Source organism: Lactuca saligna, chromosome 4 (assembly GCF_052625555.1).
Source record: "Lactuca saligna cultivar CGN05327 chromosome 4, ASM5262555v1, whole genome shotgun sequence".
In the NCBI taxonomy this organism is placed as follows: Eukaryota; Viridiplantae; Streptophyta; class Magnoliopsida; order Asterales; family Asteraceae; genus Lactuca; species Lactuca saligna.
This window is the reverse complement of record NC_136420.1, coordinates 114,422,099-114,434,766: the sequence shown is the minus strand read 5'-3', so window position 1 is coordinate 114,434,766 and position 12,668 is coordinate 114,422,099. Positions and strand designations below refer to the sequence as shown.

General features: G+C 33.9%; 1 protein-coding gene across 2 annotated transcripts; it reads left to right on the top strand.

Moving 5' to 3' along the window:
- Positions 1–7,926: 7,926 nt before the first annotated feature.
- On the top strand, positions 7,927–12,133 carry LOC145042626 (ATP-dependent Clp protease ATP-binding subunit ClpA homolog CD4A, chloroplastic-like). Of its 2 annotated transcripts, none has more exons than XM_078991081.1 (10): positions 7,927–8,083; positions 8,555–9,103; positions 9,184–9,299; positions 9,367–9,492; positions 9,585–9,770; positions 9,844–10,059; positions 10,151–10,368; positions 10,445–10,520; positions 10,590–10,679; positions 10,743–12,133. In XM_078991081.1, exons 2-10 carry the CDS (start codon positions 8,557–8,559, stop codon positions 11,922–11,924), a joined length of 2,757 nt encoding a protein of 918 aa, XP_078847207.1. In that variant the 5' UTR covers positions 7,927–8,083; positions 8,555–8,556; the 3' UTR covers positions 11,925–12,133. The 2 variants fall into 2 exon arrangements, with proteins under 2 accessions (XP_078847207.1, XP_078847208.1); XM_078991082.1 differs by having other exon boundaries at positions 7,929–8,078.
- The last annotated feature ends 535 nt before the right edge of the window (positions 12,134–12,668 follow it).

Genomic DNA, 12,668 nt, shown 5'->3' with positions numbered 1-12,668 from the left:
AAGAGTTACATTGTTTTAAGAGTTGTATGTTGAAAAACCAATTACAATATGATGATAAAAAATTTGTTTGACGCCTTAGTGTCCCATCCTCAAAAGCTTGTAGTTATCTGTTTTAATGAACTAGTAATTGAGTCCGCACTTTGCCGCGGGTTTTTAAGTGTTTTTGTTTCGTATTACGAAAGCAGATGAGAGAAAATCAGATTATATATACTACGGGATAATGAATAACCACGAATATTTAGAAAACAAATGAATGAAAGTGAAATTTTTGAAAGTTGAAGACGGAGGGGTGAAAGTGATATTTAAAAAAGTAAAAAGATGGAATATATCATTTTATAAAATAGAAGGGTTCCAAGTGACGGATAATACAAAGTTGAGGATAAAAGATGAAGAGGTAAAAGTGATATTTTACAAAGTTGGAGGTGGAGGGGTGAAAGTGATACTTTAAAAAGTAAATTGACAGAAATATTATCTTACAAAATAGAGAGGTTGCAAGTAACGGATTATATAAAATAGTATCAGCTATAGTGATTTTTTCTATTGAAAGAGTAAAGTAATTTTCTACAAGATAGAGTGGTGGAAAATGCATTTTACAGAGTATAGGAGGAAATATCATATTTATATATACTACGAGATAAACACAAAAGCTCAGAAAACGAAGGGGTGAAAGTGATATTTTAAAAAAGTAAAAGTATGAAAAAAAATCATTTTACTAAATATGAGGGTTTAAAATGATAAATTATACAAAATTGAGGGATTGAAACTACACTTTAAGCATTGATATGCTTGTATATTGTGCATTACTACTTGTACTATTCACTGCAGTCAATTTTACGGAACGGAGATAAACACAAAAAAAAAATCAGAAAATGAGAGGTGAAAGTGGCATTTTACAAAGTTGAAGGTAGAGGGGTGAAAATTATATTTTAAAAATAGAGGGGTTACCACTTGTACTAATGGTTACAATGAACAGGGACCGAAGATAAATACAAAAATTTAGAAAATAAAGGGGTAAAAATGATAATTTATAAAGTTGAAGGGGAAGGGGGTGAAGTGATAATTTACAAAGTAAAGAGAAGAAAAATATAATTTTACAAATTAAAGGGGTTAACACTTGTACTATTAGTTACAATAAATTTTACGAGACCGAGATAAACACAAAAGTTTAGAAAATAAAAGGGTGAAAGTGATATATTACAAAGTTGAAGGTAAAGGGAGTGAAAGGGATATTTAAAAAAATAAATAAATAAAATATCATTTTACAAAGTAGAGGGGTTGCAAGTGACATGTTATACAAAGTAGAGGTTATAAGTGAAAGATTATAGAAAGTTAAGGGGTTTAATTTGAACTTCCTGCATTAAACACTTATACATCATGCATAAAATTATATACTTTTAGCTACAATAGTTATTACTCACAAACGACAATTTAGTTTTTGTATATATTTATAATTCCTGAGAATATAAGTAGTTTTGAAAAGTGTCAACAATTAAGTTGATGAGTTCATAAAAATTTGTGTGAAGAATTGTGAGCCTTTCCTTGTAAAATGACGGTGTTTGTTTTCAGAAAATCCAATAATTTCCTCAAAAATGAGTTGTCGTCTTAGAAACCCTAAGACCGAAATGGATAAGTATTTATATACTTAAAATATTAATATGTAGTTTTAGTCTATATAAAGTCATTTGAAGGTATGTTTCCCCGTAAACTAAATGTATCGTTGATTCCCCATTTGAGTTATTATAATTGTGCTAAAACATAGATGACCGGTTACGACGTTCTTCATGCGTCAAATTGTTAGACATTAGTCGCCCAAGACCTATCGGTCTAGTTGTAGCAGACAACTTAGGTGTAGGATTTTCAGTCCCGTGTAGATCTATACACAAGTATCACGTTTTTTTATGGGAGATTGTGGTTATAATACAGGACTTTTGTTGGTACTCTCATAGGTACGATGAAGACTTTGTCTCACAAAAATTGATTCAACGCGTTTACGTTTTGATGTACTGAAAACCTTTGTGTGTATACATCGATATGGTGATTTGGCTATGGGGGTGGCTCCAGGAATCAAGTAGATTCTAAATTCGACTTGTCGCATGGGTGGTGCTCCGGGAAGGTCTTCTGGTAATACGTCGAGAAAGTTATTGACTTATGAAATATCCTTGATGTCCTTCACTTCTTTCTTCTCGTCAACGACATGAGCTAGGAATGTGTGGTACTTCTTGTGCAGGTATTTTCAAGCCTTGATGCAAGAGACAATTCGGAGGTTTGTGTCGGGTTTGTCACCGTAGACGACAAGGGTTTCGTTACTCGGTAGGTTAATGCGAACGAACTTTTCGTAACACATGATATCGGCATGGTGAGGACTTATACATCGAGTACTATGCTATAAATATAAATATTATAGATTTTAACCGAATTAAGCCCATGACTGACCCAATTTGAAATTTTCATGACTGAATTAAGCATATTCCGATCGCTTCCTAACTTCATTGTTCAGTTGGAGCATATCTTATCGACTATGTTGATCAAATTTGAGAAGTATTGGAATGTAATACATAATGTTATGAGTGTAGCTATTGTCTTCGAACCTAGGTATAGGCAGGGGCGGACGTAGAAATATGTAGTAGTAGGTGCACAAAAAAAATTCAATCGCATATAATAACATAAAAAAATTAAGAGTGAACTAAATATAACAAACTAGTGTAGAAAAACTTCATTAAAGATAAATTCGTCATTTCATGAGCATGTTCTTGGTCTTGTCGGAGTTTGTTTCCATGTTGTTGTGGTTTTACAAATTTTTGAAGGCATTATTACCAAAATTTCATTCTCATGGTGGTAAGAAAGTTTTCAATCATTTTTAAAAATTGAAATAAAATGTTATCTAATCTCCATAAAATTTCATTCTCATGGTGGTAAGGAAACATCCACTGAATGTGTGTAATGTGGAAGGAAGATTATACTATGATTTTGATGGCTAGATATTTTTGGGGGACTAGTAACAAAAGGTAAATTAAAAGGAAAAGTAAGGTAAAAATAAAAAAGAAAATTGTTATGAGCAGGAGTTGAACTCAAGACCCATTACAAACGAGAACCATAAGATGCATATCAGACCAACTCAACTGCCAAACCTTTGGTTTAAATTTTAAATTACAATAATAATAAAATTATTTTCTAGGTGCACACTAATAATTTTTTTTTTTTTACACTAACACAGAAAAATCTAGTAGTTGCACGTGCAACCCCGTGCACCACTACAAATCCACCCATGGGTATAGGTTAAAGTTGATCAATTATTTCTTTCCAAAGTTATATGGGGAAGAAGCAAGAGGTGAGATTATGCAAGTACGCAACAGAATTACTGAGTTATTTGAAGAGTATAAAAAGAAACATGATGAAAAACAAGGTGCTTCTTGGAAACGACAATGTGCAACAAACGTCTCTTATGGAAGGGGTTCTACTTTAAGCAAATCAACATGGGAGTTGGATTTCAAGAATATGCTTTTTGAGGATGATGGATTTGAAAAAACTAAGTTGGATGATTATTAGTTGAGAAGTTGTTGCCGAATAAGGAGGGCATTGACATATTAATGTGGTGGAAGTGTAACGGTTCTAAGTTTCCTATATTAAAGAAGATTGCTAAAGATATCTTAGTCATTCCAATTTCTACAGTTTCTTCATAATCAACTTTTAGAATGAGTGGAAATAAAGTGACAAAACAACGTAACCGACTCTAACCCGAAACAGTTGGGGCATTTATATGTAGCCACAGTAGGTTACAGAAAGAACTTCAAGAAATTTTTTTAATAAATATATCAATTGTTATATCATACTTGTGTATAAATATTATTTTTTCTAAAAATAAGTTCTATATGTTTAAGGTAAAACGCAAGGAGAACCAAAGGCTTTTGATCAGACAATTGCATATGATGAGGATGTTGAGTAATTATCATACAAAGAAATATAACCAAAGATTTGAAATTTCTTTTGTGTAATCATGTTCTCGTTTTTTATGATTGTTAAATTTTATGGTTTGTATAAACAATCTAATTGTGAAATATGGTTTTTTTATTAAACTTGATTTTTGTTGGCTTAAGTTGATTTATTATGACATATGGTGTTGAACTTTTGATAGCACGAGGATGAGTTGGGGATGGGCCCAAAATCTAGAGGGGAAGGGATTAGATTCCCCGCGTCCGTTGGGATGAGGATGAGGATGAGGATAAGGTTACAAACTCAAAGATGGGGGTGAGGATGGTAAACTCCGTCCATCTCTGCCCCATTGGCATCCCTATTTTTAATGGTAAAAGAACCAAAGAAGAAAAAAAATCAAATCAATAAAACAAAACACATGAGACTCTAATAGTCATCTTGAATACGTTTGTTTTGAAAAACATAATGAACTAATCGTGGAATTTTGTTTTGGAAAACCGAATATGTTTTTAATCACCAAAATGTTATTTATTTAATTTGTTTTCTAACTTATAATACATACATATATATATATATATACACACACACACACACTAGATTATAACCCGCTTTAACGCGGGGAGCGTATAAAAAACATAGAATTGTAAACATATATTACATCATAGGAAGCATGACAATTAAAAGTACATTACCATAGCTATTTTAAATTCATTATCATACATTACAATAGCTATTTTAACCTCGTAACAATTAAAAGAATAAATAAAAAAACTAATAAATCATAGAGTAATATAAAATATTTAAATAGTTCATTACAAAAAAAACAACTATTTTAAAATGCAAATTAAAATATATATAATCACTAATATCTACTTGGCATAGTCACTTTATGAAAATCAGAACGGATTGAAAAAACTTGTTGAGAAGGATGTGCCGGAACCACATACTCAATCGTATTTCCTTTAAAGAAATATAGGGTACTGTTTCTATAATCCCACCATTCATGTGCACCTTCATTGTAGTTACTAACATATACTTTAACTTACCGATTTTGAATGAAAACCCAAACAGCCCACAAATGATCTCCACTTACAGAGAAATATCCCAATTTTCCGTGAAACTTGATCAGTCTCGATGCATACGGTCTGAAGTTATTAATAATAGAAGGTGCAAACATGAGTATATGTTCTTCTGAATAAATATCAAATCGCAATATGATATCATTAGATAATAAGAAGTAAACGACACTGCCACTTGTAACTGCTTCATCAGAAACATGATAAACAGATGATGGTAACTAGATATTTTGAAACTCCCTCCATTGCATGTAGTAGATGAAAACAATTCTATGTTGTAGTAATCGTAGTCCACTTTTTCCGTAAGCATATCACTACAAATAAAATAACATATAAGTAAATAATAAAGTAAATTAATAACATAAAATATACTACATATAAACTCTTATGATGACTTTGTGTATAACAATCGAATGACCTTGAAATGTAACGGATTTGAACCGATAACTACCAAAACAAACTTTGCCATAGTGTATTCAAAGGTTGGAGAAGGTATCCATTTGAAATTTGTAGTCGTTGGTTTGATAACAAATAACATCTTTGAAATGTATTCATTTGGATCATATGATTCAACAAGAAGGAGTCCGCACAATGATGACGCTAAAATAGTACAAGTATGTGGTAGCAAATGAATGTCAAGATTCAACATCATTATCACACACTGGAGTCAAAATCAAACCTTGTTGTTCTTGACTTTTCAATCTCAACTGTTAAAAAGGGAGTGTTAAAAATCAAGATGTTCAACAACCAATGTGGTTTGGTGACTATCTACATAGAAATAACATCAACATTTTTTAAAAATCAAAACTTATAGATTTCAGTAAATACTATATACCTAGCAATTTGTTTCATCTTATTTCCAAGAAACTAAAAAAGCAAATAGATAGTGTGTACCTAGCAATTTGTACGACCAATCTCTTGTAATGAGCTATCATTTCCTTTTATATATATAACTTCCATGGGATCACTCTATATTTTAAAAATATATTTATTAGAGAGAAAGAAACTTTATCAACTTCTAAAAACAAGAAACAAAGCAATATTTCACATAAAATGCATACATTTGCAAGTACATGAAGTGATGTTTAAATTGGTGTTCATCAAAACTTGAGAACATAGTCACATACCTTGGTAAACATATCCATGTCATGCAGGTTTGAAGCAGAAAAAAAAACAGCTGCAAGAATTTGTTTATTAATTACATTAGTTTGACATGTATGCATATGCAGGTTATCAGGTATAACAACAATACATTGATAATCATAAGTAACCGTTTGTCTATCATACTTATGAGCGAACATCAAAGAACAATTATTTAGAAATGATGGATGCTTAAAATTTAAAATAGTAGTGCTGTTATAAATTCTACAATCTGTTATAAATTCTACAATCAGGAGATATATCAAAATCAAAATTAAAAACCAACCCATTGTCCCCTTTTTATAGGAAGCAACTACATGCTGCTACACTATACCCAAAACAAACATACTTTCATATCTGGACTGGAAATTACCTCCCTCAATCTAAACCTGCACATAGTCCGAACCTATTTTTCAACAACCAACATGAAACATAACAGAATGGTCAACTGATTCATCGATCAAAAACCTCGAGTGTATTACAGGTAAGCAAACAGAAAAGTGAAAACGTACACTTGGAAAACTCAAGAAACATTGTAGATTTGAATATTCATTACTTAGATAAGAAACCATAAAAGAGAAAGTGAAAACGTACACTTAGAAAGAGCAGCAGCAGAACCCTAGAGCCCTATTATCGTTGCCACAACAATTCTCCAATTAAAATCCAATTTCTGAATGAAAACATCAAAGATGACAAACCCATTCGGTTATAGAATCAAAATCCTGTCATCCGAGGAAGAACACATAGGAGCGGGGAAGAACACATATAATCGATTTGATGTATGAAATCGATGGGGTGACCCTTTCTGATGTCGATTGAAGGAAGCGATTGGGTTTAGAGCAAAAGAAAGGGATAAAGGTAAGAATATTATGGCGATTTTGGCATGATTGAAGTAAAAATTGAATGATTAGGTTACAATTGAGAGAGAGAGAAAGAGAGTAGATGACGAAGGAAAGAAAAATAAGCGTGTAACCGTGTTTGAGTAATGAAGGATGATGTCAACAAAACAATCCAAGGGTGAAAATTTAAAAATTGAAATGCAACGAAAGGGCCTTGATTTCTTAAGATTGGAATTTAAGGTTGTCTTTTAATTATATATATATATATATATATATATATATATATATATATATATATATATATATATATATATATATATATATATATATATATATAGGTAAAAGTGAATATACCCTTAAAGGTATATAAGCTTAGGTACCCAAACTCACTATACTACATCGTTTTGTATCATATATAGGCATTGTAATTGTCCAATGTTCTTATAATTCAACTTCTAACTTGAATTACTTCAAAGATTTTTATAAATTTCATATTTATCTTCTTCTTACATAATTGTCATTTTCAACAAGAATATATATAGCCATGTAAGTGTTCGACAAAAAAATGTGTTGTAAGAGGAAGATAATATTGAAAATTTAAAAATATTGAATATAAATCAAGTTAAGGATTGAAGTTTAACAATATTATAATGAATATATTAAACAAAATGACGTATTATTATGAGTTTGGGTACCTAAGCTTATATACCCTTAAGGGTATATTCACTTTTCCCACACACACACACATATATATATATATATATATATATATATATATATATATATATATATATATATATATGGTTTAAATTAAAAAAATTATTCTATATATTTTATAAATCATTTATTATTCATTTGATATCATGTTTAAAAACAATAGGACAAAACTTTTGGAGATTACAAAGTTAGGGTTAGAAAATATAAAATAAAAACCTCCGCAGAGCCCATTCCCCCCATTTGTTACATGACGGTGCACAGCATCATCCGATACACTGGCGGCTATATCACCTGTATAATCCCTTAACAAACCCTCCTCCCACCCCCCATTATTTCTTCACAGCAAACCCTAGAGTCTCTTGTTCCTGCTACTTCGGTAAGGTATCTAACACCAGATTTTCTTCATCTTTCTGTTAATTTGGGCTCTTCTTTTGAATATCTCGAAATGGAGTTGTTTCACCTAACAGCACCTCGTAATTCGTTCACATTTTGCATTGTTCGTGTCACAGTATAATTCCGAGCTTTCAAGCGTAAATTTTTATACACCTTTTTTTTACTCAGAGGAAGTGATTTCCTTTAGAAAAAGAAAGTACTTCCTTATTCATACCTGTAGATGAATCCTAGATAATTCTGACTAATATTCATCATTAAACGTTTTACGTTTTTTAAGTCTCTGCAATCCTGTAATCAAAGACAGAGTCGCCCAATCTGTTGCAAGATATAGGATGTGTTTGATCCACGGAATACACTGTTCACAACTCAGATCCTGTGATTTTCTTTCTGAACCATTTCTGAATGACCTTAAAATCTACTCTGAAATAGGCATTACTAATTTATTCTTGTTGGCTGCAGATATGTCCGGGGCTTTAATTCACGCAGCCTCCTTCCTTGTTCGTGAAAGAATAAATGGAACCACAAAAGAGAAAAGAACAGTTAAAATGATGGCATGTTCTTACGCACCTCCCATGAGAATGAGAACCTTTTCAGGATTAAGAGGATCAAACGCTTTAGACAACATAATGAAACCCCCCCAAGATTTCCATTCAAAGGTAGCTATAGCAACCTCTGTACGAAAACAAAAAACCTCCAAAATCGTACCAAAAGCCATGTTTGAACGCTTCACTGAGAAGGCTATAAAAGTAATTATGCTTGCACAAGAGGAAGCACGTCGTTTAGGCCACAATTTTGTTGGCACAGAGCAAATCTTACTAGGCCTAATCGGTGAAGGAACTGGCATTGCTGCAAAGGTTTTGAAGTCATTGGGAATCAATTTGAAGGATTCACGTATGGAAGTTGAGAAAATTATTGGTAGGGGTAGTGGATTTGTTGCTGTTGAGATTCCATTCACCCCTCGAGCTAAACGTGTTTTGGAACTCTCATTGGAGGAAGCTCGCAATCTTGGTATACTTTATTATTATTATTTTTAATTATATGCTGCTATATAAAAATGAAGTCATTATAATATACGTACAATGTTATAGGTCACAACTATATTGGATCAGAGCACTTGCTACTTGGTTTGCTACGTGAAGGAGAAGGTGTTGCAGCTCGTGTTCTTGAGAATTTAGGAGCGGACCCCACTAACATTCGCACTCAGGTAACACTATTTTAGCATTTATTATTATTATTTTTTTAGGTTGCTAAATATTTGTAATAATGAGTAGGTGATTCGAATGATTGGGGAGAGTGCAGAAGCTGTGGGAGCTGGAGTTGGAGGTGGAGGAGCTTCAGGGAGCAAGATGCCAACACTTGAGGAATATGGGACAAACTTGACAAAGTTAGCAGAGGAGGTAATCCATGTGGATTTTTTTTTTTAACTTTTTTTTTTGTTTTCTCAAATTGGTTTTATAGAAAGGGAATATGTTTTTGTTGTTTTTTATAGGGTAAGTTGGATCCGGTTGTTGGAAGGCAATCACAAATTGAAAGAGTGACACAGATTTTAGGGCGTAGAACAAAGAATAATCCATGCCTCATTGGAGAACCTGGTGTAGGAAAGACAGCCATTGCAGAAGGTCTTGCCCAAAGAATTGCAAATGGTGATGTCCCTGAAACCATTGAGGGGAAGAAGGTGAGTCTGACTTCATGAAAACAGCTTTAGGGCTTACATATGACTCGATTTCTTTCTTTTCAATTATATTCAGGTAATAACCCTAGATATGGGTCTTCTTGTTGCTGGCACAAAATACCGAGGGGAATTTGAAGAAAGATTGAAGAAATTAATGGAAGAAATCAAACAAAGTGATGACATAATTCTGTTCATTGATGAGGTTCACACTCTAATTGGGGCAGGAGCAGCAGAAGGAGCCATTGATGCTGCTAACATATTGAAACCAGCTCTTGCAAGAGGTGAATTACAGGTAAACAATGATACTTCAAACTTAATTGTTATAAAATATAATCGGGTTATTTATTTGAATAGGATACTTTATTGTAATTTTTATGTGTCAGTGTATTGGGGCTACAACACTGGATGAATACCGAAAACATATTGAAAAAGATCCAGCATTGGAAAGACGTTTCCAACCAGTTAAGGTTCCGGAACCTTCCGTTGAGGAAACAATTCAGATTCTGAAAGGATTAAGAGAAAGATATGAAATTCATCACAAGCTTCGTTATACAGACGAGGCTGTAGTTGCTGCTGCTGAGTTGGCACACCAATACATAAGGTAAAAAAAAAAAAAAAAACATCATAGGAAAGATGACATGTGATTGGTTTTAATTGATAATTATTTTTAATTTCAGTGATCGGTTTCTTCCTGATAAAGCAATTGATTTGATCGATGAAGCTGGATCTCGCGTGCGACTTCGCCATGCACAGGTACTACATGTATTTGTTTCAATTTTCTGTTATTGATTTCACCGAGTTAACCGGGTGGGGTTTATATAGCTACCTGAGGAAGCCAGAGAGCTTGAGAAAGAGGTTAGACAAATTACAAAGGAGAAAAACGAAGCTGTTCGAGGCCAAGACTTTGAAAAGGTAATTTTTATTTTTTTTTCGTAAAAATGTAATTTTTGTTATAAAATTTCCAATGTTTCTCAGGCAGGGGAGCTAAGAGATAGAGAAATGGATCTAAAAACACAAATATCGGCTCTAATCGACAAAAACAAAGAAATGAACAAAGCGGAGAGCGAAGCTGGCGAAGCGGGGCCCACAGTAACAGAAGCGGACATCCAGCACATCGTATCCACATGGACCGGCATCCCAGTGGAAAAAGTCTCGAGTGACGAATCCGACCGCCTCCTAAAAATGGAAGACACACTCCACAACCGCATCATCGGTCAAGACGAAGCCGTGAAAGCCATAAGCCGAGCCATCCGCCGGGCCCGCGTGGGTCTCAAAAACCCCAATCGTCCAATCGCGAGTTTCATCTTCTCGGGGCCCACGGGTGTTGGGAAATCCGAACTCGCAAAATCCCTAGCCACATACTATTTCGGCTCGGAAGAAGCCATGATTCGGCTCGATATGAGTGAGTTCATGGAACGACACACGGTCTCAAAGCTCATCGGCTCACCGCCCGGGTACGTCGGTTACACGGAAGGCGGGCAGCTGACCGAAGCGGTCCGCCGCCGCCCGTACACCGTCGTCCTTTTTGATGAAATCGAAAAGGCGCATCCGGATGTTTTCAATATGATGCTTCAAATTCTTGAAGATGGAAGGTTGACCGATAGTAAAGGGCGAACGGTTGACTTCAAGAACACGCTTTTGATCATGACTTCGAATGTTGGAAGTAATGTGATTGAAAAAGGTGGACGGAGGATCGGATTTGATCTTGATTATGATGAGAAAGATAGTAGTTATAATCGGATTAAGAGTTTGGTTACGGAAGAATTGAAACAGTATTTTAGGCCTGAGTTTTTGAATAGATTGGATGAAATGATAGTTTTTAGACAGTTGACGAAATTGGAAGTGAAGGAGATTGCGGATATAATGTTGAAGGAGGTGTTTGAGAGGTTAAAGGGTAAGGAAATAGATCTTCAGGTGACTGAGAGGTTTAGAGATAGGGTGGTGGAGGAAGGGTATAACCCTAGCTATGGGGCGAGGCCGCTAAGAAGGGCGATAATGAGACTTTTGGAGGATAGTATGGCGGAAAAGATGCTTGCACGTGAGATTAAGGAGGGCGATTCCGTCATTGTTGATGTTGATTTGGATGGTAATGTGACGGTTCTTGGCGGCAGCGGTGGTGCTCAACCGGAGATCTTACCGGAGCCGATTGCTTTGTAGACGTCTTTTTATGACATTTTTTTTTTCTTCCCGAAAAGTTGGTTATGAATAGACTTTTGGCCGGTTTCCTTATTGGTCATGTTTGTTTTCTGAGTTAGGTTTACATTTCAAGGCTTGTATATATTACAGGACCAATTAAAGGTGGGAGATTTTGTGAGGTTAGAATTCTGGATTTAAAATTATTTTTTAAAATTTCGGCTTTATTGTTATTATCTGTTTTATCGCAAAACAAAAAAGTTGAACAAAGTGGTGTAAGGTAGAAAATTAGAACAACTAGGGTATAACATTGCTTTTCTAATGGACATTTGGCAATGAGTAAATAGTAATTGGTTTTTTTTGAATGTCCTGTTAGGAGGGTTACTAAAAAGAATTGGAAGATAAAAGCAAGAATGGGTCTTATTATTCCAGATACGTTAAAACTGATAGGTTGATAAACGATTTAACACGAATATTGTTTTAAATATTTGTAATAATGGGTCTTATTGTATCACTCGCAAACAATTTTTTTTGATTTATTTCAGTTTTACAACCATAAAAGTGAGGACTAAATCCATTCATAAAACTTAGGAGGACTTAAGTTGTCAAAGCATAAAAGTCAGGGACCAAAGTCATTTCAAACAAAATGCGTAAATCTAAACTCTAAAGTTGAGGGGATCAAAATGCTATTTTACAAAGTTGGGGGATGGTAACTATAAGGTAACCAAATTATGTATATTACGGGGTAAACAAGAAAGTTTAAAAAAT

Bases quoted from the DNA above. Each gene is read 5' to 3' on its own strand.
- LOC145042626 (XM_078991081.1), top strand. From the start codon at position 8,557: ATGTCCGGGGCTTTAATTCACGCAGCCTCCTTCCTTGTTCGTGAAAGA. The intron at 9,300-9,366 runs GTAACACTATTT...AATAATGAGTAG, and splicing joins CCACTAACATTCGCACTCAG to GTGATTCGAATGATTGGGGA. The intron at 9,493-9,584 runs GTAATCCATGTG...TGTTTTTTATAG, and splicing joins TGACAAAGTTAGCAGAGGAG to GGTAAGTTGGATCCGGTTGT.